Below are 25,697 nucleotides of genomic sequence, written 5' to 3' on the forward strand. Positions count from 1 at the left end.
CTTTTCTGTATCCTCTCCAAAGTCTCCACATCCTTCTGGTAGTGTGGCGACCAGAATTGAACACTATATTCCAAGTGCGGCCTCACTAAGGTTCTATAAAGCTCTAACATGACTTGCCAATTTTTAAACTCAATGCCCCGGCCAATGAAGGCAAGCATGCCGTATGCCTTCTTGACTACCTTCTCCACCTGCATTACCACTTTCAGTGACCTGTGTACCTGTACACCCAGATCCCTCTGCCTATCAATGCTCTTAATGGCTCTGCCATTTACTGTATATTTCCTATCTGTATTAGACCTTCCAAAATGCATTGCCTCACATTTGTCCGGATTAAACTCCATCTGCCATCTCTCTGCCCAAGTCTCCAACTGATCTATATCCTGCTGTATCCTCTGATGGTCCTCATCACTATCCATAAATCCACTAACCTTTGTGGCGTCCACAAACTTACCAATCAATCCAGTTACGTTTTTCTCCAAATTATTTATATATATTACAAACAGCAAAGGTCCCAGCACTGATCCCTGAGGAACACCACTTGTCACAGCCCTCCATTCAGAAACGCACCCTTCCACTGCAACCCTCTGTCTTCTATGACCGAGCCAGTTCTGTATCAATCTTGCCAGCTCACCTCTGATCCCGTGTGACTTCACCTTCTGTACCAGTCTGCCATGAGGGACCTTGTCAAAGGCCTTACTGAAGTCCATGTAGACAACATCCGCTGCCCTACCCTCATCAATCATCGTCATCACTTCCTTGAAAAACTCGATCAAGTTAGTGAGACATGACCTCCCTTTCACAAAACCATGTTGCCTCTCGCTAATACGTCCACTTATTTCCAAGTGGGAGTAAATCCTGTTTATATGCCCTGTTTGTGAACAGAACTCCCACTTACCTGATGAAGGAGCAGCGCTCCGAAAGCTAGTGGCTTTTGCTACCAAATAAACCTGTTGGATTTTAACTTGATGTTGTGAGACTTCTTACCCTATAGCCAGTGAGGATACAAAGATTTCTCTCAAGGCCCCAGCAATTTCCTCACTAGCCTCTCTCAGTATTCTGGGGTATACCCCATCAGACTCTGGGGACTTGTCTACCTTAATGTTTCTCAAGACCCCCAATATCTCCTCCTTTCTGAACTCAACATGACCCAAACTATCTACACACCCTGCCCCAGACTCATCATCCACCAAGTCCTTCTCTTTGGTGAATACTGACGCGAAGTACTCATTTAATACCTCGCCCATTTCCTCTGGCATAGATTCCCTCCCCTGTCTTTGAGTGGGCCAACCCTCTCCCTGGCTACCCTCTTTCTCTTTATATATGTATAAAAAGCCTTGGGATTTTCCTTAATCCTGCTGGCCAATTACTTTTCGTGACCTCTTTTAACCCTCCTTACTCCTTGCTTAAGTTTCTTTCTACTTTCCTTGTCTTCCACACTTGTTTCATGTGTCCCCAGCCTCCAAGCTTTGACAAATGCTTCCTTTTTCTCTTTGACTAGGCTCACCTTATCTCTTGTTATCCAAGGTTCCCGAAACTTGCCATACTTATTCTTCATTAAAGCAAATTACTGTGGATGCTGGAATCTGAAACCAAAGAGAAAATGCTGGAAAATCTCAGCAGGTCTGGCAGCATCTGTAAGGAGAGAAAAGAACTGACGTTTCGAGTCCAGATGACCCTTTGTTAAAGCTAAAAGGAATAGGAAGTGGGAGATACTTATCCTTCATCCTTACAGGAATGTACTGGTCCTGAATTCCTATCCACTTACACTTGAAAGCCTCCCACATGCCAGATGTTGATTTGCCGTCAAACATCTGCCCCAATCTACATTCTTCAGTTCCTGTCTAATATTGTTGTTAGATGATCTGATTAAATCCAGGCAATACATGGGAAAAGACAGTGACCTGAATAATACTCTCCAAAAACAGGAGTGAAACGTGCATGTGCCAACGTATTATTATGCACAAAGGGATCACGTTCCCGGTGTCATCGCGCCAGTCCAGTATAACGCGATTAGCAGCTGATGTGTCTGGAAATCAGGTGCCTATTCATTCTATGCAAATTAAAGGTACCAGGCTAGTTGTACTCATTAAAAAGGCCATATAACAAAACATTTTCAGAGTGGGATTTATGCCAGCCATATTTCCTGTTTATTCATCAGGTTGCCTGTAATGATGGGTTGTATGAGGATAGCGTTAAATCGTGGCTGTTTAGTGGAGACTTGTCTGCTTCATGTAAGAATTAGATGTATTCTGAAATTCTGATGTACACAAATGAAGTCTCATGGCATCAGGTCAAACATGGGCAAGGAAACCTCCTGCTGATTACCACGTACTGCCCCCCTCAGCACTCCTCCATGTTGAACATCACTTCGAGGGGCAAGGGTGCATAATGTACTCTGAGTGGGGGACTTCATTGTCCACCACCAAGACTGGCTCGCTCAGTTGCATCATCACAGACTGAGCTGGCCAAGTCCTCAAGGACATAGCTGCTAGACTGGGTCTGCAGCGGGTGGTGAGGGGAACTAACGAGAGGGAAAAACATACTTGACCTCATCTTCACCAACCTGCCTGCTGCAGATACGTCTTTCCATAATAGTATAGGTAGGGGTGACCGCCCATCGTATGACCGACCACCTGTCATATTTTAATTGACCCCGCCCCCCCAAAAATCTAACAGGAAGTCGTAAAGATTCTGCCCAATCTGTATGTTAAGAGAATGTCGCACAGTCCTTGTGGAGACAAAGTCCCCTTTTCACATTGAGGATACCCTCCATCGTGTTGTGTGGCGCTACCACCGTGCTTAATGGAATAGACTTTGAAAAGATCAGGCAACTCAACAATTCCCTTTTAATATGCAATCTGTCTTCTCCTAAAAAGCTGCTGATATTTGCACCTGAGGCTACTTTTGATGAAAAGTTCTCTAAAGCTGTACTGGATTTTTAACTTTAATAAAGGTAGAGCCTTGTTTTGAAGAAGAGAAGGAAGAGAATGATGCTGCCCATGGAGAGGTTTTTCCAGACTACTTTAGCAGCTTGTATGCGATATTAAAGGGATTTTAAAAATGGTTGCTCCAGTCACATGACCTCGCTCCCTAGAATTATTTCAGATAGTATTTGTTTAGCTGGCCAGGATGATGAGATTCTGCAATGTCCCAACTTTAACTCCTGCATATCCATTACCATCATGATGATGTAGGAAAAACACATTTCTATATTTCGCTATTGTCCTAGTTAGATTTTCTATCTCTGCTTGAGGGGTAGCCTTATAGAATTTCAGTAAGTTATTTTGAAGCAATTCTTGACATCAGCTGGTGTGAAATTCCAGAGAAGAATGTCATAGCATGTATGAATTATAATTCATATTGGAACTTTCCAGAAAACTGGCCAAACTGCAACATCAGATGTCAGGTGATTTATGGCAGCCATCTTAAGTCAGTGTTTCTTCTTTTTTGAAGAAAGTCCTTTTTAAAAAGTTCAATCTATGTCCAGTGAAATTACAGACTGATAGCTTCTTTTAATTCTTAAATACTATTTTACTCCATTCTTAAAGTTACAAAGCCAATGTGCAGAGTGGACCGAACAGACCAAATCCATCTCCTTGCTCGCTCCAAAAATCTAATTCAAATTGAATTCAATCCATGTTCCCATAAGGGAGACATACAAGATTCAAGCTGACAAGAAAAGTCATTGTGCCCCACCTTTGACTTGATCTCATGCTTGATCTTAGCCAAAAGGCCGAGTCATTCATGTACAAGTCACGCCATCGTGATAAGGGATGAAGAGAAAATTAATCATGGCTGTTCTTATGCTATTCATGGAATCCTAATAAAGAGTACATTGACAGAGGATATGGATCTAGACTCATATACTCACATGGCCGGATACTGTAAATTTGCATTTATGAGGCAAGGATAAAGGAAAAAACTCTTTAAAAGGACAGTAGTCATTCCAAGATAAGCTATTAAGTTACTTATTTAAGTGTTTTGTGATCAGAGTTACAGTGTAAACCAATGCAATCTACCGACTGTGCCATAAATTGAGTGCTTTCAGAATGTTCACAGAGGTTCCCATTTTGACTACTTTCTGCAGCTATTCTTAACACTTACCATAGGAAAAATCGAGCACTCCCCACAGAGAAGAAAAGAGAATTGGAGGACTGATATATGAATAGTTAGCCATGGCTCAGTGATAATAGCACTGCCATCTCTGGGTCAGAAGATTCAAGTCCTACTCTAGAGACTTATATGACATAATCCAGGATGACACTTCAGTAGTCAAAGGTTGAGATGTTTAACTAGGACCTGTTTATTCTCTCAGGTATATATAATAAATCCCCGGTACCATTGAAAGATGAGCAGGGGAGTGCCACTGGTCTCCAGCCCCAACTCTCAAACAATTTCATTAAAATATATTATGTTGTTGTTTATCTCATTGCAGTTTGTGGGACCATGTTGTGCACACATTGGTTGCTATATTTTCCTACATTATAACACTGACTACACTACAAGAAGCATTTCATTGACCATGAAATACTTCAGCGTGTTCTGTGACTGGGAAAAGTGCTACATTAAGTAAGCGCTTTCTTTATTACCAAATGTTGGTGCCAGAAGTTTTCATATTGGGCAGATTGTGACATCAAGCAGCCTCTCGGGCTGATGGGTGGAGGTTCTGCCAACTTGGAGAGTGCATGTCAGGTAATGCTGACTGCTAATCATCCAACTGAATATGCAATTAACAGCTCAAGAGGTTATTTAAAGGGCAAGCTAGCCAATTTACAACTGATTTTTCCCTTTGCAAAGTTTGTAGAGGCACTCCATTGAGTTTTGGTGACTTGTAGAAACCTCAAGGGACTGCATCCTGGCAGGGAATTTACAGGAGTTTCTTGCCCTGTGCACAGGAGTCTGCCAGAGTTAGGGGTCTATAGTTGGAGTCCCTGTTGGCTTGCAACACGACAGGGAAATGGATGCTGGGACCCCAGCTATTCACTGTATATATTAATTATTTAGATGAGGGAACTAAACGTAATATCTCCAAATGATGGATAATCTTCACAGGATTACAGTCTTTACAGGAAATAGTCCATAGTTTCTCCTCCCTTCCAGTGGTTTCACATCTCCCCATTGTGATGAGTCATAATATTGAGAGACTATTGAAAGACTCTTCCCTCAGTTTTGGAGAATTCCCAAAACAACAACCAAAAACTAAGCCCACTCTGGTGATTTCCTCTCTTGGCCTCACCAGGACAAATCTTCCAAAGTCTTTAGATGACCATGGGATGGGGCTCTCCGACCAGAGACTGACCTCCCTCCCACATTCTGCCTGGTAGCTTGCAGAAAGTCCACAGTTAGCCGAGCTGCTTCTGCTTTTGTTTTCAGGTGTGAACATTTTGCACCTGGATCTCACTCAGTCTCAGCCTGGGCCCTGGTAACCAGGACACACAAGCATGTTGCAGGCCAAAACTCATGGCCAATCACATGACTCTCTTCACTACTCCATTTTACCTTAAATTAGAGGGACCAGTCCAAAGCATAATTATCATATAAAACCTCTCAGAAGATATAACACTACATCCAGCTCAGTCAGGGGAACCACAAATTCAGCAAGGTGGTGGTAACTGAATTGTGCCACCTCCTTCAGGACCTAGAACTGCAGGACTTGATGAGGGCAGTACTGCCTTTGGCAGTCAAGGTCACTGTTGCCCGCAACCTCTACAGAACCAGGCCCTTTCAGGCCAAAGCAGGTAACATATATTTCTCAGTTCACCTTTAAAAAGTTTATTTATTTATTAGTCACAAGTAAGCTTACGTTCACACTGCAATGAAATTACTGTGAAAATCCCCTAGTCGTCACACTCCGGCACCTGTTTGGGTACACTGAGAGAGAATTTAGCACAGCCAATGTACCTAACTAGTACGTCTTTCAGACTGTGGAAGGAAACCGGAGCACCCGGAGGAAACCCACGCGGACACGGGGAGAAAGTGCAAACTCGACGCGGACAGTGACCGAAGCCAGGAATCGAACCCAGATCCCTGGCCTGTGAGGCAGCAGTGCTAACCACTGTGCCACCGTGCCGCCCCGTGACAGAGATCCCGTACACTAGGAGATAGGACTTCATTGTCCTCCCTCCTCCAAATAGAAGCAGGAGGAGCAGGCAGATGACTTTCCACCTTCCCTCTTCCTCCAGTCAAGGCTCTATCTCTATCATTCCCCGTGTGGCAGGGAGTTACTGGGCAAAATCTCACCAAGACATGGCAGAGTGTTGGTTCCAGCAAGAAAAACCGTGTTCCATTCCAGAGGAACAGGCCAAATTTCTCTCCGGATCTCACCACACTCTGTCACAAAAAAGCATCTGGGCATGTTTCACACTGATGTAGAGAGGCAGGGCCTCAACACACCAGCAAAGCCTGGCTGCATTGAGATTGGAGCGCCATGTTTAAAGGGCTCCCCGATCTAGTCAGCTATGAGAGCCTGCATGGTAGCATGCATGAATGTTGTGATCTCAGTCTGAGCTTCACTGTAGCACTGAGACCTTGGGTGACTTCTGCTTGTTTGCACTGGAAGCTGATCAGTAGCTGTATCATAGGTGGGTCTGTAAATACTGTTGTGGAGTTGTCCACCACTTCCACAATGGAAAGGATGGGCTCCAAATTCTGCCCGATACCCTTTGTCACATTAAAGCCAGACTCCTCCATGTTCTTGGACTATGACAGGAAGCTGCATGGGAGGTCTGCAAACGCACCAAGCATCTGAATGCGTGTGATCATCAACATTCACATGCTAACCCATCAATGACCTCATCCGAATGTCAGTGACCTTGCCCTCTGGAGAGCTGGCACATATACTGTCCTTTCCCCAGCCTGGCGCAACCCACTCACACCCGGTGACTCACCTCTTGCAGATCCCGATCCTGTACTGCCCTCTAAAGTTCACACAGTGCCGATATCTGGGCTGGTGGGTGTGACTGTCCGATCAAATCACAGTGCTTTCTCATTGGAGGTGTGGTGCACTTGTTGCCCTTTGAGAGATGGATGTGAGGCTGGCATCATTGTTGGGGTGTGTGATGGTGAGGTGGAGCATCTGAATATTGGACCTGAATCCTGATAGCTGGTGATTGCTGATGGATGAATGATGGGGTGTGTTGAGCAATGTGAGGATTTGGTGGCGCAGTGCGTCGGAAATGTCGGCCACGATTCTCCCATCGCGACCCGCAACTTTTCTCTCGGGTTACAGTGGGAGATGCGCGTCGCCGGCCTTGAACCGGGATTTGTGCATGTGCTGGGAACGCATGTGCATCTCTCAGAGCCGGCGAACAGAGCTGGTCAGACCACGCTGGAAACCGGAGGGAGGACAGGTAGTAATTTAAATCTTTTAAAATGTATTTTAAACATGTTTATTAATTCATCACCAGGAATTTTCAGGTTCCGATTGAATCTACCACCCTGCCCAGAGTACTTCATTTCGGCGGGGTTCTGGCTAGCTGCCCACATTCAGGGAACTAGCGGGAGACCCCGCCAGAATGAAAGGGGGGGCAATCGGGATGCCCCTGGCACTGCCCAAGGGGCAAAATGCCCATGCCCAGGGGGCATCTTGGCACTGCCCACTGGGCATCGGGCAGTGCCAAGGGGGCAGGGCCTATTGTGGGTGGGGCCTAGGGGTGATTGGTGGGGGGGTCCCGCTGCCACTCTGTATGGCGATTGGTCTGGGATGGAGGGAGGACAGCGATTGGGGCGGACCGGGGGGGGGGGGGTGGTCTGCCGGGGGAGGGGTGGGGGGGGGTGGTCTGCAGGGGTGAGGGAGGTGTTGGGATCGCCACTGCTGGGGGGGGGGAGGGGCTGTGCATCGTGGCACTCCAGGATGGGGGGGTGGGGGGTGGGGTCAGGGCTGGCCCGGGAATTGCTGTGGGGGCTGCGATCGGGCCGTTGGGAGGGGGGGAGGGGGTTGGAGGGGCAGCACTGCAGGGGACCCAGGGTGGCCAGTGATCGAGCGTGCCAGCAAACAGGGAGACTGACAAACCGGGGCCACTGCGCACGCGCAGAGTTCCAGAACTGTCAAGCTCCGGTGCGAATAGGCCCCGCCCCCCTGGGTTTTTAATGAGATTCACGATTGGGACCTCTGCAGTTCACAAAGTGCAGAGATTCAGGTGAGAAGCTGAACTGACAAAACAGTCGGGATTTAGAACAGTTTTCCCACCAATTCAGACTTTTGAGAATCGCCCCCATCATTTGCGGATGCATCCATTGACCTTTACCATCCATGTATTGGCCTTGGAGGGAGTGCAGAGAAAGTTCACCAGGTTGATACCAGAGATGAGGGGTGTTGATTATGAGGAGAGACTGAGCAGATTGGGTTTGTACTCGTTGGAATTTAGAAGGCTGAGGGAGGATCTTATAGAGACCTATAAGATAATGAAGGGGCTGGATAGGGTAGAGGTGGAGAGATTCTTTCCACTTAGAAAGGAAACTAGAACTAGAGGGCACAGCCTCAAAATAAAGGGGGGTCAGTTTAGGTCAGAGTTGAGGAGGAACTTCTTCTCTCAGAGGGTGGTGAATCTCTGGAATTCTCTGCCCACTGAAATGGTGGAGGCTACCTTGTTGAATATGTTTAAATCACGGATGGATGGATTCCTGATCGGTAGGGGAATTAGGGGTTATGGGGATCAGGCGGGTAAGTGGAACTGATCCACTTCAGATCAGCCAAGATCTTATTGAATGGCGGGGCAGGCTCGAGGGGCTAGATGGCCTACTCCTGCTCCTATTTCTTATGTTCTTATGAGAGGTCAATGACTTTTTCTGGAGCTGCTGTCAGGGTCAGACTTTAGAAATTGACCTTCATAACCACCCATTCCCATTTCCTTCTCAGAGGGCCTCCCGAGCCCCTGGACCTCTCTCCTCCTGCCAACCTCCTGGACTAAGACCACAGTGACACATCAGAGAACCTTGAAACATTCTTTCTTGCCTGTTGTTTCATTTGGTGTCCCTCTCCTTACAGCTACTGGCACTGCAGGCATTCAACAGTAACTTCTCCCCTTTAAGCGGGGTTGGCAAGACGAAACGACATGTTAGGCACACACGCCCCATTAAACATTGAGCCAGCCAGGAGCGTGGGATGCATTCAGTGAACTCTACAAATAATTAGGCAGCATGAACAGGTCTGGGCAATGGGTTCATTGCAAATGGTGTCCATTGTGCCCAAAGACAGGAGCAATCCAACTTTATTAGTCACAAGCAAGGCTTACATTAACACTGCAATGAAGTTACTGTGAAATTCCTCTAGTTGCCACATTCCGGCGCTTGTTGGGATCAATGCACCTAACCAGCACGTCTTTCAGACTGTGGGAGGAAACCAGAGCACCCGGAGGAAAGCCACGCAGACACAAGAAGAACGCGCAAACTCCGCACAGACAGTGACCCAAGTCGGGAATCGAACCCGAGTCCCTAGCGCTGTGAGACAGCAGTGCTAACCACTGTGCCACCATATCGCCCCTTATAGCTTATAGCCTTTAATGATTCTTTTTTAAGCTACCTTGTCAAAGTATTTATAAAGGTTGTAATTTCAGGTAGTAGCTCAGAAAATGTGTCTCTGCCAATTGTGTAACTTTCCTCCTGCTGTTCAAGCTGTGGGAAGGACAGAGCTAGTACAGACTGAGCCTCGGGTCGTCCTCCGACTCCAGCGCTGAACGCTGTAGATGGGTTTAAATATGATTCTATGTTACGGAGATTTAAAACATGACTGCATTCTCTAACACATGTTGTTTTCCACAGCTGTGAACAGATTGTCAAGTATCATCTCATCATCTTCGACCGATCTGAATTTGCTAGAACCTGACACAAACATAATCGTCAACGGAAGCAGTGAGGAAACGACTGAAGACTTGCTGCAGAACAGAAGAACAGGCATGGACGTGCAGCCCCAGGGAAAACCTACTGGAGACACTCTGGCCAAGAACAATGTAGCTTCACAGAATTCCCACAGTACCTCACTGCAGAGTAACAAATCTGACATCCCTGTTACGGACATTGACAATGTCATCAATGAGCTAAATTCTGCTGAGGAAGAAATTCCAAATACTTTGTCTCTGAAACCGGAAAGGCACCGAGTTGATATTGCTTCTCATTCGATAAAGGCTCCCAACAACACAAGTGGTATCAGTAATAAAGGTGATCCCTCAACAGACATCAAACAGGAAGCTCTGGACTACTCTGTTCTGAATTCAGTCAATACGGGCAAAGTATTTTCAGTGAACAAAACATGCCTGACCAACTACTCCAGAAATTTAAGCACCAAAGAAGAGGAAAAATCATCGAGTTTAACAGACATCAAGGAAAAAAGTAAGCAACAATCCATGTATGCTGCTGCAGTGGACACGGATTCAGAGACTGAATCTTTGGACAGCCCTCAATTATCTTGTACTAAAGTGGCACTGGTTTTGCCTGGGGATGACGGTTTCACTCCGTGTGCAGATTCCGATACCGAAGAGGTTGAAATCTGTTACCAGCCTTGTGATCAATCTACAGGACCGCAGAAAGTAGCGCACCTTCCAACAAATCTCAACCAAGGTGTTCAGCAGAAGAGTGATTTCTCAATGGTTGGGCTTGCCCCGGAAACAAGTAAAGGGGCAATTTCAACAGATGAAAAGATAAGTTCAAATTTGTCCTCTTTGTGCGATAAAAATGAACATAGTTTAATCTCTTCCTCACTGCCTTCCATTTTTGATAAGAATAGAATAGAGATTGCCAAAAAGAGCCTGTTGCCAAAGTCTGTGCTGGATAGCCCTTCTGAACAGACCAAAACTGAAGATATTCTTACTGCTACAGACATAAATGATTCACTAATAAAATGTCTGGAATCTAACCCTGCTTCCAAGGAGGATCTGCCAATGACTACTGTGGAAGGCACAGGCGTAATGACCTTTCGTAACCAGGAGCCAGACGGAGGCCATTTTGTGGGGGAGGTTGCCGGGGAATTTGGTGGCAAGTTAGAGCATCACGGCGATTCCACCTTTTCTGCATCAAGATTTCGGTCAGGATCATGTTTGGAATTGAACAGAAAAGACCATGATTTCTCTGCGTCAGCAAATGCTGTGAAGCAGACCAAACAAGCAGAAATTACAAAAACAAGCTCTCCGTCCCAGTGTCCGGTGCCCAAGCCTAGCCTGTCCGCTACAAACCTGGACGCTCAGGATATAGCCTCATCAATGACTCCTATCAGAAAGGAAAGACTGACTTTGCCGGGTAGCGTAAAACCTTCTAGTCCTCAGCCCCAAAGACAAAATCAGTGCAAGCAAACCTGTGCAGCGCAAAGTGCGAAACCCTCTGTGCAATTTAAAGGGCAAACTGAAAGTGGGCCAGCAGCTCAGATGTGCATCCGGTCTAAGTTTCAGGATAAAACCCATAAGTTGTATTCTGTGCCAAAGCTAAAGGGGCTCAGCATCAAAAGTAAAAACAAACCACCGGCAGAAACCAGTGAGAAGACCGCTCCAAAATCCGATGGATCCAAAAAATCTGAATCGTTGCAGAAATGTCCGGAAAAGTCACCGGTTTGTGACCATCTATCGTCAAAGCTCTTCACCAAACGGGCGGCATCAATGTGTAATTTAAAAGCAAACAAGCATACTGAGAAAAATAAATCTGAAACAAAGCACGAGAAAGAAATCAATAAGGTTCCGGCACATTCTTTGGGAGAGCAGCTTTCGATGCATTTAGCAGCAGACACTGGAACCCAAACAACACAGAAAGGTAAAGGTGAAACAAAGACTCCCAATGTCAATGATCAAATAGATTTGAACCAAGGAAGGCAAAAACAAGCGTGGAAAGAAGAGTCTAAAGACCAGAAAGAGACACTTCAACAAATAACACTGGATCACGGACTCAAAGAGGAAGAACCTAAAGAAATGCACAAAGGTAACAGGAATGACGCCGGGATTAAAAACTCTCAAAAACCATTTGTGGAATCAGAAAATTCCAGAAGTGAAGAAAATATCACACAAATCTCCAGTGAAGGATTTATCGAACCACCTGTCACTTCTCCTGCAGAATTGGAACAGTGTGCGAATGCTAACATGGCCAATACAAACTGGGGGAAATTGTCACAAGAAGCACAGAAAGCAGAGCAGAAACTTAAAGGACAACTGGGTGAACCTTTGCCACCCTCCAGATCCAGCCTGTTGAAAGATTCTCCCGTACTCTCTTCAACTTTATTGCACGAAGATGATCGAGAATGCATAGCAACCCGACGTAGCTTTATTGAATTAAAATTAACATCGCCTTCTCTGGATCGGAAAGAGGTTAACAACATAGCTGCTCCTACAGGGTTTTTCGACCAGAAGTTAACCAAATCCTCTACAATACAAGATAATATCCAAAAACCAAAGATAGCCCCCAAACCTCCTGTGAGGTTAGAGCAGACACCAGATGAGTTAAGCAGTGATGATACTCAATTTGATAAGTACCCACCGGACCTTGCAATGAAATCTTCGCAAAAACAGAAACTGCTGCTGGAAAGAGAGGTAAAATCATTTGATGCATCACAATTGCACACCACTGTTAAAGATACAGATAATGTTCAACCAAAAATCGAGGCAGCTGGAATCTTAAGGAAATCTTTGAGTGAAGAAAAACACTCCAGCACTGATTTCATCTTCTATCAAAGGGACAAGGACAAGTCAAATATAGGAAGTTTTATTAATGAACTGAATTGTCCACCAGAGTGTGGCTCGTTTTCTGTCAGACAGAGAATTAAGTCTTTTGAGAGCCTCGCTAGCTTCGACAAGCCAGTAATCAGGAAAATAGACACACAGTTTCTAGACTCATCCTTTATCACTTGCAATGCCATCTCTTCTACCAAGCCAGCAATAGGAAGACGAATATCGGGAAGTGCGATACCTCTAACGACGTCCAATATTTCATCTATTCGAGACTTTGATGCTTCGCGTGCATTGAGACGCAGCTTGAGTTCTTACACCGAGGGGGGTGCTGAGGTTGCCTTTCCCTCGCCGCAATTAGAAAAGTCCCCATCGAGCATGGCTTTTCTCAACTCTGAAACAAATCATTCTGCGAGCAACACTGAGGAGCTTAAAAAGACCAGTGAATGTGATTCCAACAGTGAAAGGTTTCATGAGCAGGATTTCACTTCATGCAAAGTAAACAATAGCAAAACTAGATCATCAGTCAACCATCGACCAAATTCTTTGTTGCGCTCCAAGCTCCGGGAACTGAGAGCGCTGAGCATGCCAGACCTTGACAAACTGTGCAGTGATTATTCTATTGATCCAGTGGCCCACAGCTTCAAGACTGAACTGGAAGTCAAGCCAAGAACATCGATTGGTCCTGCTGCTGAAAGCCTTACAAACGTTTCCTCTGAAACCCTTTCTGCTACTGAAGGTTCAGGTTTAGTGAAAATCCATAGATCTGGAATATCTAATTTCAGATCAAGGAGCACCTGGAAAAGCAGCACCGGAACACTAGATTCCTGGTCTGATGATGAGCTGGCAAACAGTAAGAATCTATCCGAAAACAAGGACAGAAGTTGGTCTGTCAGGTTAGTAACAACAATATCGCAAGCTACTGAATTACATTGATTTCAAAGTCTAGACGTTCTTTAACTCATTGTTACTCCCTAAACTGTCAAGAGCAGGCAAAGGTCTCAAGGAGCAGTACACACAAAATATTTCAATAACTCTTTATGACTCGTGAAAGAGTTTCTTAGTACAGAATAGTAAACTGACTCCTCTGAGATGATTAGTATTAGTTGAACAGGGCCAAATCTATCAAAGAGCACAGGGAGATCAAGCCTTGAAAACCTTCAGGTATAATTTCCACTATTGACTATTTTTTTTTTAAAAAATACAGATAATTATAAATCAACATTTCCTACTTGATACCATTTAACCAAGAGTCGTAAACAGCAATAATCTACATCAGTTAATCAGGTGTGAAGGTGGTGTGTGCCCCCTCCCCAATAACCCCCACCCCACAATTCCCCTCCCACCACCCCTCGCCTGTAAATTGGGCTCTTCAAGAATCCTAGGCCTTGGGTGGGCGGATTACCGGCAACAGCCACCGCCTTCATGGTGGCACTGCAGAGCATTTCACAGCTGCTGGCCTCTGATTGGACAGCAGCTCTTGAGAAATGGGACTTCTATCCCTGTCGCCCCGATCCCAGGGAAGGCCTGCCACTGCCCAGTTAGGTGCCTGATTGGCACTTAATGCAGGGGACCGTCCCAAAAATAGGCAACACAAGGCTCTTGCCAGCTCACCAAGATCCTGTTAAACACCACTCCACATGTCTAAATGCCATAACAGCTTGTTCATTTAATTACTGAACCATTGGAAGGAGTCAAGGTTAATATTTAGTGTGCCCATGGGCACATATTGTTCAAAACCTGGAAGACCCTGTGCATTTTTAATGTAATTGAAATCATAGCCATATAAAGTGGTGTTGCTAGTTGTAAGTGGAAGTTAGTAATGTGGTAATAGCTTAAGGCAGATGTATTTCAGTCTATTTAGCTCACTTGTCCAAAGTCCGAAAAAATACAGATAATTATAAATCAACATTTATACCATTTAACCAAGAGCCATGAACAGCAGTAATCTGTCCAGAGTATTGCCTTGTGCATTTCTAAGAACCCTGAATCCCATTTAACAGACCGTGTGAGAAGATTACATTCTTGGATTTCCATTACTTTGATTTGTGAGAGTTAGCAAATGTGATGTTTTATAATAACTAGTTACTCTCCTGTGGAGGTACATAAAGGCGGAGAATTTGATCATTCCCTTATCTAATATGTTGCTGTTACTTATCTCTCCTCTTCTGTATCTTTCTCCTCCCCTCTCAACCTATCCTTTTTTGCTTCTCTTTCTATCATTTTGTTCTCTCTTTGTCTTTTTCTTCTCTTTTGGTTTGGAGATTATTGGGATGGCCTGGTGTTGTAGCAATAGAAGCCACCAGGGACAGCCTGCTGGTTACACTGGGGATGGGGTGTGACCCTCAGTGGTTCCCCACCCATCCTCAGCTCCAATCCCTCATCGCTCATTCATACCCTCACTCTCATTGTATCCCCTACTCTTTCATAAGAACATAAGAACATAAGAAATAGGAGCAGGAGTAGGCCATCTAGCCCCTCGAGCCTGCCCCGCCATTCAATAAGATCATGGCTGATCTGACGTGGATCAGTACCACTTACCCGCCTGATCCCCATAACCCTTAATTCCCTTACCGATCAGGAATCCATCCATCCGCGCTTTAAACATATTCAGCGAGGTAGCCTCCACCACCTCAGTGGGCAGAGAATTCCAGAGATTCACCATCCTCTGGGAGAAGAAGTTCCTCCTCAACTCTGTCTTAAACCGACCCCCCTTTATTTTGAGGCTGTGTCCTCTAGTTTTAACTTCCTTACTAAGTGGAAAGAATCTCTCCGCCTCCACCCTATCCAGCCCCCGCATTATCTTATAAGTCTCCATAAGATCCCCCCTCATCCTTCTAAACTCCAACGAGTACAAACCCAATCTCCTCAGCCTCTCCTCATAATCCAAACCCCTCATCTCCGGTATCAACCTGGTGAACCTTCTCTGCACTCCCTCCAATGCCAATATATCCTTCCTCATATAAGGGGACCAATACTGCACACAGTATTCCAGCTGCGGCCTCACCAATGCCCTGTACAGGTGCATCAAGACATCCCTGCTTTTATATTCTATCCCCCTCGCAATATAGGCCAACATCCCATTTGCCTTCTTGATCACCTGTTGTACCTTCATCTTGCCACTCTCCCCTCTCCTTCCCCCTATCCATTCATTCTCATCATTCCCTCTATGTCTACATTTTTCAAAAGAATTTTAAGTAAAGTTATTGAACAGAAAGAACTACAAGTGGAAAACAGATATTCCACCAATACAACTGCCCAAACAGTAATGAGACAAACTGTATATAGAATATAGTATTCCCCTCCATCCTATCCCCATAACCCCGCACATTTATCATGGCTAATCCCCCTCACCTACACATCTTGGGGCACTAAGGGGCAATTTAGCATGACCAACCCACCTAACCCACACATTGGCATGGGAGGAAACCAGAGCACCTGAAGGAAACCCACGCAGACATGGGGAGAATGTGCAAACTCCACACAGTCAGTCATCCAAAGCCAGACTCTAGCCACTGTGAGGCAGCAGTGCTAACCACTGTGCCACCGTACAGCCCTGGATCTCTGGGGAATATGTGAATATCATTGCACATTATTGTTATAGCAATTTGAAATGTTTTGTAACATGTCTTTCAGATTTTATGTGAATACAGTATATTTTTGTAAAGAAAGGAGGCCAGGGAGTGTGTTAACTGGGTGGATTACATTTGGAGGAGATGCCCCTGATGATCCCGGGGTCCCCAAACGAGGTCCCCCTCTGTCTAACAGTCCCTGTAAAATTTCAAACATTCAGGGCAGGGCAGACAGGCAGTAGGAAGGCTGGATTCCATATACTCCTTCCCTCCCCTTCAAATGCACCGGTGGGATAGCATAAAATCCCATGTGAGTCTCTGCTAATGGAACTACTTCCCAATTCCTATCCACTCTATCTCGGCCTCTCATGAATTTGATTTTTATATACCTCAATTAAATCAGAATCCTCCATTCCATAGAAAACCAATCATGGCTATCCACAACTAGCTAAAAGTCTCAATTTCTGGCAACATCCTCACAAATCTTTTCTGCATTCTCTCCACCTTTTATTGATTCATTCATCTTTATTGCCACACAGTGCATAGCACATAGGAACAGTATTAAAAACAAGAGCAGCAACATCAGAAAATATAGGTTGATTGGCCATGCTAAAAAATTGCCCTTCGTGTCCTGAGATGCGTAGGTTAGAGGGATTAGTGGGTAAATATGTAGGGATATGGGAGTAAGGCCTGGGTGGGATTGTGGTCGGTGCAGACTCGATGGGCCGAATGGCCTCTTTCTGTGCTGTAGGGATTCTAAGATTCTAAGATCTAAGATTCTAAGACATCTCAAAGGTTGCCGCGAAGTGATTAAAGTGTGTGAAAAGCCCTATATATATATATGTATATGTATATATATATGGCAATTTCGTTATTGTGCCTGTCACTTCTGAATCCTCCAACCCCCCTTTTAGCACAGTGGTTAGCACTGCTGCCTCACAGTGCCAGGGACCGGGGTTCGATTCCCAGCTTGGGTCACTGTCTGTGTGGAGTTTGCACGTTCTCCCAGTGTCTGCGAGGGTTTCCTCCGGGGGCTCCGGTTTCCTCCCACAGTCTGAAAGACGCGCTGGTTAGGTGTATTGACCTAAACAGGTGCCGGACTGTGGCGACTAAGGGAATTTGACAGTAACTTCATTGCAGTGTGAATGTAAGCCTTACTTGTGGCTAATAAATAAACTTTCAACTTTAAACTGTCAAATGGAAACCTTTCTTGAACCATCACAAAGTCTACAGGGACTATTTTGCTCCCTTACTCCTCCATTTCCCTCTAATGGTCTAACTGACTTTAAATTTCCCGTAAACTTAATTTTGTGATTCCACCATTAATCTATGTCCCTGTGCTGATCCGACACGATGCTTGGAGCTGTGAATAATTATGCTAATGCTATTGGCACGTTACCATTCATATGTGATGTGTAGCAGTTACTAATGACTTTGGAATAGCTAATACAAGTACATGAAAATCATTCCCATATATAAATACATGAATGAGACTTTGGTGTTCACTTCCATTCTGCTTGCAGCAAACTTAGTTTATCTGACTTGAGAGAGGATCCCCGGCCCTCGGGTAGCAGTAAGTGTTACTGGCCTTGTTGTTGTTGGAGCGAGTGATTGTAGGCAATCACCTTGACTGTTTTGATTGTTTATTTGATTACTCAGGGCCTGTACAGGGCAGGATTTCACAGAGGAAAATGAATATTAACATTCCTAGTGACAAGGTTGTCAGAGTCAAAACATCATTCTGTACAAAAGCCAGCTCTCTACTGTTATATATTTTCATTGTTGGTTATCCTTTCTGAGCAGCTGCCAGGTTACCCATTGGGAGAGTACCACATCTCTGGAGGTGGGAGCTCATTTTCAGCTCCTTGCCTGGACAGAAAGATATCTTATTCCTTTTGCAGCATTTCAGGAGTTCCCCAACACTACATCACATGTGGAGACTCTTTGAACAACTAAACCTTCCATGCTAGATTCAGAATCAGAATCTTTTTTTCCAGGTAGCTTCTTCTCCCTGTCTATTCTCCACGGCACACTCCCCGAGTGCAGGGGGCAGAGTTCTGGCTTCTACTCTGGAGCCTGGATATTCCAGACACTGCCCACTGCCGCTGGGATTTTCCAGTCCCGCTGTAAGTCAATAGACTTTTGGCTGATCTGCCATTTCCACCACAGCAGGGCCGGTTTCCTCCCACAGACCAAAGATGTGCGGGTTAGGTTGATTGGCCATGCTAAATTGACCCTTAGTGTCAGGGGGAGTAGCAGGGTAAATATGTAGGGTTACAGGGATAGGCCTGGGTGGGATTGTGGTCAATGCAGACTCGATGGGCCGATTTATGCATTGTAGGGATTCTATGATTTTATTCTATGTGTCTCCACACAACTGCATTTCTGAAACTGATAACTCCTGGCCAGGAACTTGCAAGTAACCATCTGGCTGCATCACGCTTTAGCTGAAAGGAACGATTTTGTAGGATAAGATACTTCCGTTAAAGCGCGTGGTCTATTTGAGCAACTCTGTAATGTCAGTGGACCCACAGCATGCTTCAACCTTCAAAATCTGTTTTTCAGTCTTGAAGACTTATCCGATTCCACCCAGGAGAAGCAGAAAGTACAAGCTGTTTTATCCTCAATAATGGCAAAAACAGATGTCACAAAAATAATCCAGGAAGCCAAGACAGTAGCTGAGGTGAGAAGTTCCAACGTTCTTAATCACCAGAAGTCAGGGTTGCAGGAAAACATTGCACAGATTACTGTTTGGTTTCTGTCCTTTGCGAGCTGGTACACATCTGGTGCTAGTACCATGCAGGTTGGCATTACAAAGAGACAAAAACTGTTGAAAAAGGCACTGGTGGCATCAGCTGCCAATTGAAGGTTTTCGGTTCTTTCAGGGAAAAGTAACTATTTGCAATAACGGTTCTCATTTTAATGTTGAATGTTGAATCATAAATTTTACAACAGGGGAGGAGGAGACCCTGGTGTCTCAGTTTGTACGCCTCTCCCTCAGAAATGACAGTGCATGTTATCGTAGTGCTATTCCAGCAGTTAACTTAATTACCTACAGCAGTCTAGCGGGGTGAAGTTGGTCTTTGGCAATAGCACAGCATGGGCCTTTAAACCACGCCAGGTCAAAGAAACTCAACATTTGATTTTTGATCTGATTTATTATTGTCATATATATTGGGATACGGTGAAAAGTATTGTTTCTTGCGTGCTATACAGACAAAACATACTGTTTTTAAATTACATAGGGGAGAAAGAAAGGAGAGGGTGCAGAATGTAGTCTTACAAAATAGACCACATTACCACTCAAGACAAATTTCACTCTCTTTGTGTTCTTTCTTGAGATGTATGGGCATACAATAATATTTTCCACGCCTAGTTCAATTCTCATAACAATTCTTTCTCATAGTATCAGTCAACAGGCTCTTTGGCCCACCAAGTCCCGCTGTACGGTACGGTAGCACAGTGGTTAGCACTGCTGCTTCACAGCTCCAGGGACCTGGGTTCGATTCCCGGCTTGGGTCACTGTCTGTGTGGAGTTTGCACATTCTCCTCGTGTCTGCGTGGGTTTCCTCCGGATGCTCCGGTTTCCTCCCACAGTCCAAAGATGTGCAGGTTAGGTTGATTGGCCATGCTAAAATTGCCCTTAGTGTCCTGGGATGCATCGACTAGAGGGATTAGTGGGTAAATACGTAGGGATATGGGGTTAAGGCCTGGGTGGGATTGTAGTCGGTGCAGACTCGATGGGCCGAATGGCCTCTTTCTGTGCTGTAGGGTTTCTAAGATTTCTAAGTCTGTGCCAACACAGATGCCTCTCTAATTTAATATTTTCTTGCCTCTACGTAGTCCATATCCCTCTATTCGCTGCCTATTCATGTATCTATCCAGATGCCTCTTGAACGTTGTTATAGAATCTGCTTCCACCACCTCCTCCAGCAGCACGTTCCAGGCATTCACCATCCTCTGTGTGAAAAACTTGCCCTTACATCTCTTTTAAACTTTCCCCCTTCACTCTCAACCTATGCCCTTGAGTAATTGACCTCGATCAATGAAGGCCAGCATGCCAAACACCTTCTTGACCACCTTGCCCACCTGAGTTGCCACCTTCAGGAAACAGTGAATCTGCGCACCTTGATCCCTCTGTATGCTAATACTTCTCAGGGCTTACCATTTACTTTATACTTTCCTTCTGCAGTAGACCTTCCAAATTGCATCACCTCACACTTGTCTGGGTTAAATTCCATCTGCCATCTTTCAGCCGAGGTATCCAACCAATTTATATCCTGCTGTATACATGGCCAGTCCTTCTCACTATCCACTACTCCCCCAATTTTTGTACCATCTGCAAATTTACTAATCAGACCACCTACATTTTCCTCCAAATCATCTATCTATATTACAAACAACAGAGGCCCCAACATTGATCCTTGTGGAACACCGTTTGTCACAGACCTCTAGTTAGGGAAGTACCCTTCCACTGCTACTCTCTGCTTTCTGTGCCCAAGCCAGTTTTGTATCCATCTTATCAGCTCACCTCAGATCCCATATGACTTCACTTTCTGTATCAGTCTGCCATGAGGAACCTTATCAAAGGCTTTACTAAAGTCCACATATACAACATCCACTGTCCTGCCCTTGTCAATTTTTTTGTCACTTCCTTAAAGAACTCAATCAAGTTTGTGAGACACAACCTCCCCTTCACAAAACCATGCTGCCTATCGCTAATAAGCCTATTCTCTTTCAGATGTGAATACATCCTGTCCCTAAGAATCTTCTCCAATAATTTCCCCACCACTGATGTAAGGCTCACAGGCCTGTAACTTCCCAGATTGTCTCTTCTGCCCTTCTTAAACAGAGGAACAATGTTAGCTACTCTCCAATCCTCTGGTACCTTGCCCATGGCGAAAGAGGATACAGAGATTTTGGCCAAGGCCTCAGCAATTTCTTCCCTTGGTATTCTGGGATAGACCCTATCTGGCCCTGGGGACTTGTCCACCTCATGTTTTTGAAAACCTCCACTACCTCCTCCCTGTTTATCTCAACATATCCTAGAATGTCAATATTCTCCTTTCGACACTCACCATCCACTACATCCTTCTCCTTTGTGAATACAGATGCAAAGTACTCGTTAAGGACCTCACCCACCTCATCTGGCTCCACACACAAATTCCCTCCAATGTCCTTGATTGGACCCATCCTTTCCTTAGCCACCCTCTTCCTCCTTATATACGCATAAAAAGCCTTGGGATTCTCCTTAATCCTGCCTCCCAAGAACCTTTCATGGCCCCTTTTTGCCCTCCCGAGTCCCTGTTTAAGCTCTTCCCTGCTATCTTTGTATTCCTTAAGAACCTCAAGGAAGGAAAATGAGTTTCCATGTTCCCATCAGTAGGTGTTCCTGTGCACTGCAGCTGTAACTGACTCTCAGCACAATGTTATAGATCGTTACTATTCTTTCTGTCTATCTTAACAGTTACTGCACTGCCGACGGCACTTTGATTTATTTCCAATAATTAAAAAAGGGAACTATTTCGAATGAATTGAATCTGATTTATGACTGACTGGCAACAGATAACAGAATCTTAATTTTTAAAAAATGATTGGCTGGAGATAATAGAATTTTGTTTCTCCAATTATGCAACCTAAACTCTGCTATTGCCATTTAAGTGAAATCTCTAAATTAAATGTAGCCTGATCCTGTCTTTAAGTTTGCTGAGATTGTATATGCCACTGGGATATTAAATTTGAAGGATGGAGTAAAAAAAAACAAAAAAAATCACTTCTGGGTCTTTCGGCTAAGGTCAAGCGTGCGATCAGATGTTACGCCTGTTCTTGTCAGGATATCTCTTTTGTGGGGACCATGAATCGGATTGAATTTGAATTGATTTTTTTGGAGCAAGCTAAGAGATGGATTCGGGCTTGCTCTCGCCACTCTGCGCATTGGCTTTGTAACTCTGAGAAAGGAAAAATGTTGGGCCAGATTTTTACGGCCTGGCTCGCCCCCGAAACCGTAAAATCCCACCCAAGGTCAAGGGGCTTTTCCATGATCCACCCCTCGCCCGGTCCGATTCCTGTGGCAGGCAGGGCGGTAAAGTTCCGGCCAATGTTCTGAAAGCTGCTTGACCATACGGACCGATGTTATGGAAGGTTTTGGAATATTGAAATTGGGAATATGAGCTGTTGAACTGCACTCTGTCCTGCTGTATAAACTGGATTAATTTGGCATGCAGGGAATGCCTAGCCAAGAAGTTCTGTAATATAAATGACTCACTGTCAATTAGAATATGGATCCATTTAGTTGAACTACTGCACATGGCTACAGTCACCGGTGCACAGTCAATAGATTTGAAACAGCTTTCATCACTATCTGTCAACTTAGTGTAGCAATGACTTGTTTGCAGCAGCAACTGCTTTTTTTCACAGGTTTTATTTTCCCTTCTGATATTTTCCTGCTTATGTAGGCAGAAAGCTAATGGGTAAAAAGCTCCTTCTGGATCTCAACAATCTGTTCTGACCTGACCCAATCTCAGAGATGGAGCCTTTTCCCTTTATGTTTTATTGCCTTTCTGAGTTACTTTGTCATATTTATGCAGTAATAATTCAGCAGGTGGTTTAATCTTTCTTGCTTCAGTCTGCTGCGTGCAGATTTTCACTGTGTACTCAGATGAACTTTCAAGATTTTGTCTGGCCTGAGATTAATTGAACCCTGAGGACTGGGAACAACAGTATCTTGCAGTGTGTCCACGCTTTACCATGCTGATAATCCAACAATCGCGGAACATTAATCAAGTGACCATGGCACTGCAGTTCTTTGCTCTGGGTCCATGTAAACTGGGATGCAGATTGAATATTCCCAATGACTTCCAGATATAACTTTTGCAGACAAACTAAATTTCCATCACATAGCTTTAACTGGGTTTAAATACAGGTCGCTGCAGTGAGAGTGCCATATCTAACTCAATACCTGTCCAGTCTTCAAAATCTCTCCTTTCCTTCTGTGGAACTGAGTACATTGCCCAAATTAAGCCAAGGGAGTGTCTCGGAGGGAGGTGTTGACCCATTAGAGAAAATCTCCATTACAAGAGAGGAAGTGTTAGGTTTTTTAGGGAACATTAAAACTGACAAAGCCCCAGGGCCTGATGGCATCTATCCTCGACTGCTCAGGGAGACGAGAGGTGAAATTGCTGGGCCTCTGACGGAAATCTTTGTCGCTTCTTTGGACACGGGTGAGGTCCCTGAGGATTGGAGGATAGCGAATGTGGTCCCGTTGTTTAAGAAGGGTACCAGGGATAACCCAGGAAATTATAGGCCGGTGAGCTTGACGTCCGTGGTAGGGAAGTTGTTGGAGAGGATTCTTAGAGACAGGATGTATGTGCATTTAGAACGAAACAATCTCATTAGTGACAGACAGCATGGTTTTGTAAGAGGGAGGTCGTGCCTTACAAATTTGGTGGAGTTTTTTGAGGAAGTGACAAAAACGGTTGATGAAGGAAGGGCCGTGGATGTCGTCTATATGGATTTCAGTAAGGCATTTGACAAAGTCCCACATGGCAGGTTGGTTAAGAAGGTTAAGGCTCATGGGATACAAGGAGAAGTGGCTAGATGGGTGGAGAACTGGCTTGGCCATAGGAGACAGAGGGTAGTGGTCGAAGGGTCTTTTTCCGGCTGGAGGTCTGTGACCAGTGGTGTTCCGCAGGGCTCTGTACTGGGACCTCTGCTATTTGTGATATATATAAATGATTTGGAAGAAGGTGTAACTGGTGTTATCAGCAAGTTTGCGGATGACACGAAGATGGCTGGAATTGCGGATAGCGAAGAGCATTGTCGGGCAATACAGCAGGATATAGATAGGCTGGAAAATTGGACGGAGAGGTGGCAGATGGAGTTTAATCCGGATAAATGCGAAGTGATGCATTTTGGAAGAAATAATGTAGGGAGGAGTTATACAATAAATGGCAGAGTCATCAGGAGTATAGAAACACAGAGGGACCTCGGTGTGCAAGTCCACAAATCCTTGAAGGTGGCAACACAGGTGGAGAAGGTGGTGAAGAAGGCATATGGTATGCTTGCCTTTATAGGACGGGGTATAGAGTATAAAAGCTGGAGTCTGATGATGCAGCTGTATAGAATGCTGGTTAGGCCACATTTGGAGTACTGTGTCCAGTTCTGGTCGCCGCACTACCAGAAGGACGTGGAGGCATTGGAGAGAGTGCAGGGAAGGTTTACCAGGATGTTGCTTGGTATGGAGGGTCTTAGCTATGAGGAGAGATTGGGTAGACTGGGGTTGTTCTCCTTGGAAAGACGGAGAATGAGGGGAGATCTAATAGAGGTATACAAGATTATGAAGGGTATAGATAGGGTGAACAGTGGGAAGCTTTTTCCCAGGTCGGAGGTGACGATCACGAGGGGTCACGGGCTCAAGCTGAGAGGGGCGAAGTATAACTCAGACATCAGAGGGACGTTTTTTACACAGAGGGTGGTGGGGGCCTGGAATGCGCTGCCAAGTAGGGTGGTGGAGGCAGGCACGCTGACATCGTTTAAGACTTACCTGGATAGTCACATGAGCAGCCTGGGAATGGAGGGATACAAACGATTGGTCTAGTTGGACCAAGGAGCGGCACAGGCTTGGAGGGCCGAAGGGCCTGTTTCCTGTGCTGTACTGTTCTTTGTTCTTGTTCTTTGTTCTTTGACATAAGGGAAAAAACTCATAAAGTAGCAAATGGTTAGAATCTGGAATACATTGCCTTAAGAGTGTGGTGGAGGCGGAGCCATTGGAGCATTGAAAGGAGAATTGGATCTGGTCCAGTTGCAGGGCTACACAGTAAGGTTGGTGATTTGCATATTTCTGAGAGCAGGTGCAGATACAGAGGGCTGAATGGCCTCCTTCTGTGCTGTTACCATTCCATGTTCCTATGGACAGAATAGTCACCGATTTGAAGATTCTCAGAATCAGGACAACATACAGATCCTGACCCCGATGGTGTCTGAATCCAGCCCATCTCCACAATCTTCCCATAGGTAGCCAAAAAGAATCCGCTGTGGGGATCTCCCAGCCACATCAACAATTGGACCCCAAGCTACCATGTTGTTCATTTTTCTACACCTTTCTTGTAATAGTCAGCCAATTTTCCTTCCATATCTGTTAGATTGTTATCTTAACCATCAGCAGACCTCTAAACAAATAAAATGAAGGAAATCCTAGGGTTTGGTTACATAGTAACCAATTAAATTGGATGTATGGAATTCCATGACTGGACTTATATGAAGGGAGAATATTGCATTGTTCGTTTATAATGCAAAATTAGGTGAACACTATTTTTGTTTTATTCTTCGAGAATAGAGTAAAGAAGACATTTACATCGTAGTGTTGACCAAAGAAGAAGGTGCTGGACTGGGTTTCAGTGTCGCAGGAGGGGTGGACCAGGAGCATAAATCTGTAACTGTAAGTATAATGTGGAACCATTTTCTTTTAATGTAACCTGTTGACTCTAAT

General features: G+C 44.9%; 1 protein-coding gene across 3 annotated transcripts in view; it reads left to right on the forward strand.

Annotated features, from left to right (window-relative positions):
- pdzd2 (PDZ domain containing 2) overlaps positions 1–25,697 on the forward strand; it is a 486,622-nt gene that overhangs the window by 448,066 nt on the left and 12,859 nt on the right. For all 3 annotated transcript variants that reach the window (XM_078221651.1, XM_078221659.1, XM_078221668.1), the window contains 3 exons: positions 9,760–13,534; positions 18,776–18,893; positions 25,545–25,646. In XM_078221651.1, coding sequence (XP_078077777.1) covers positions 9,760–13,534; positions 18,776–18,893; positions 25,545–25,646 — 3,995 coding nt within the window. The remainder of the gene's footprint in view (positions 1–9,759; positions 13,535–18,775; positions 18,894–25,544; positions 25,647–25,697) is intronic.

The sequence above is a fragment of the Mustelus asterias genome, chromosome 1 (genome assembly GCF_964213995.1).
Source record: "Mustelus asterias chromosome 1, sMusAst1.hap1.1, whole genome shotgun sequence".
NCBI lineage: Eukaryota > Metazoa > Chordata > Chondrichthyes > Carcharhiniformes > Triakidae > Mustelus > Mustelus asterias.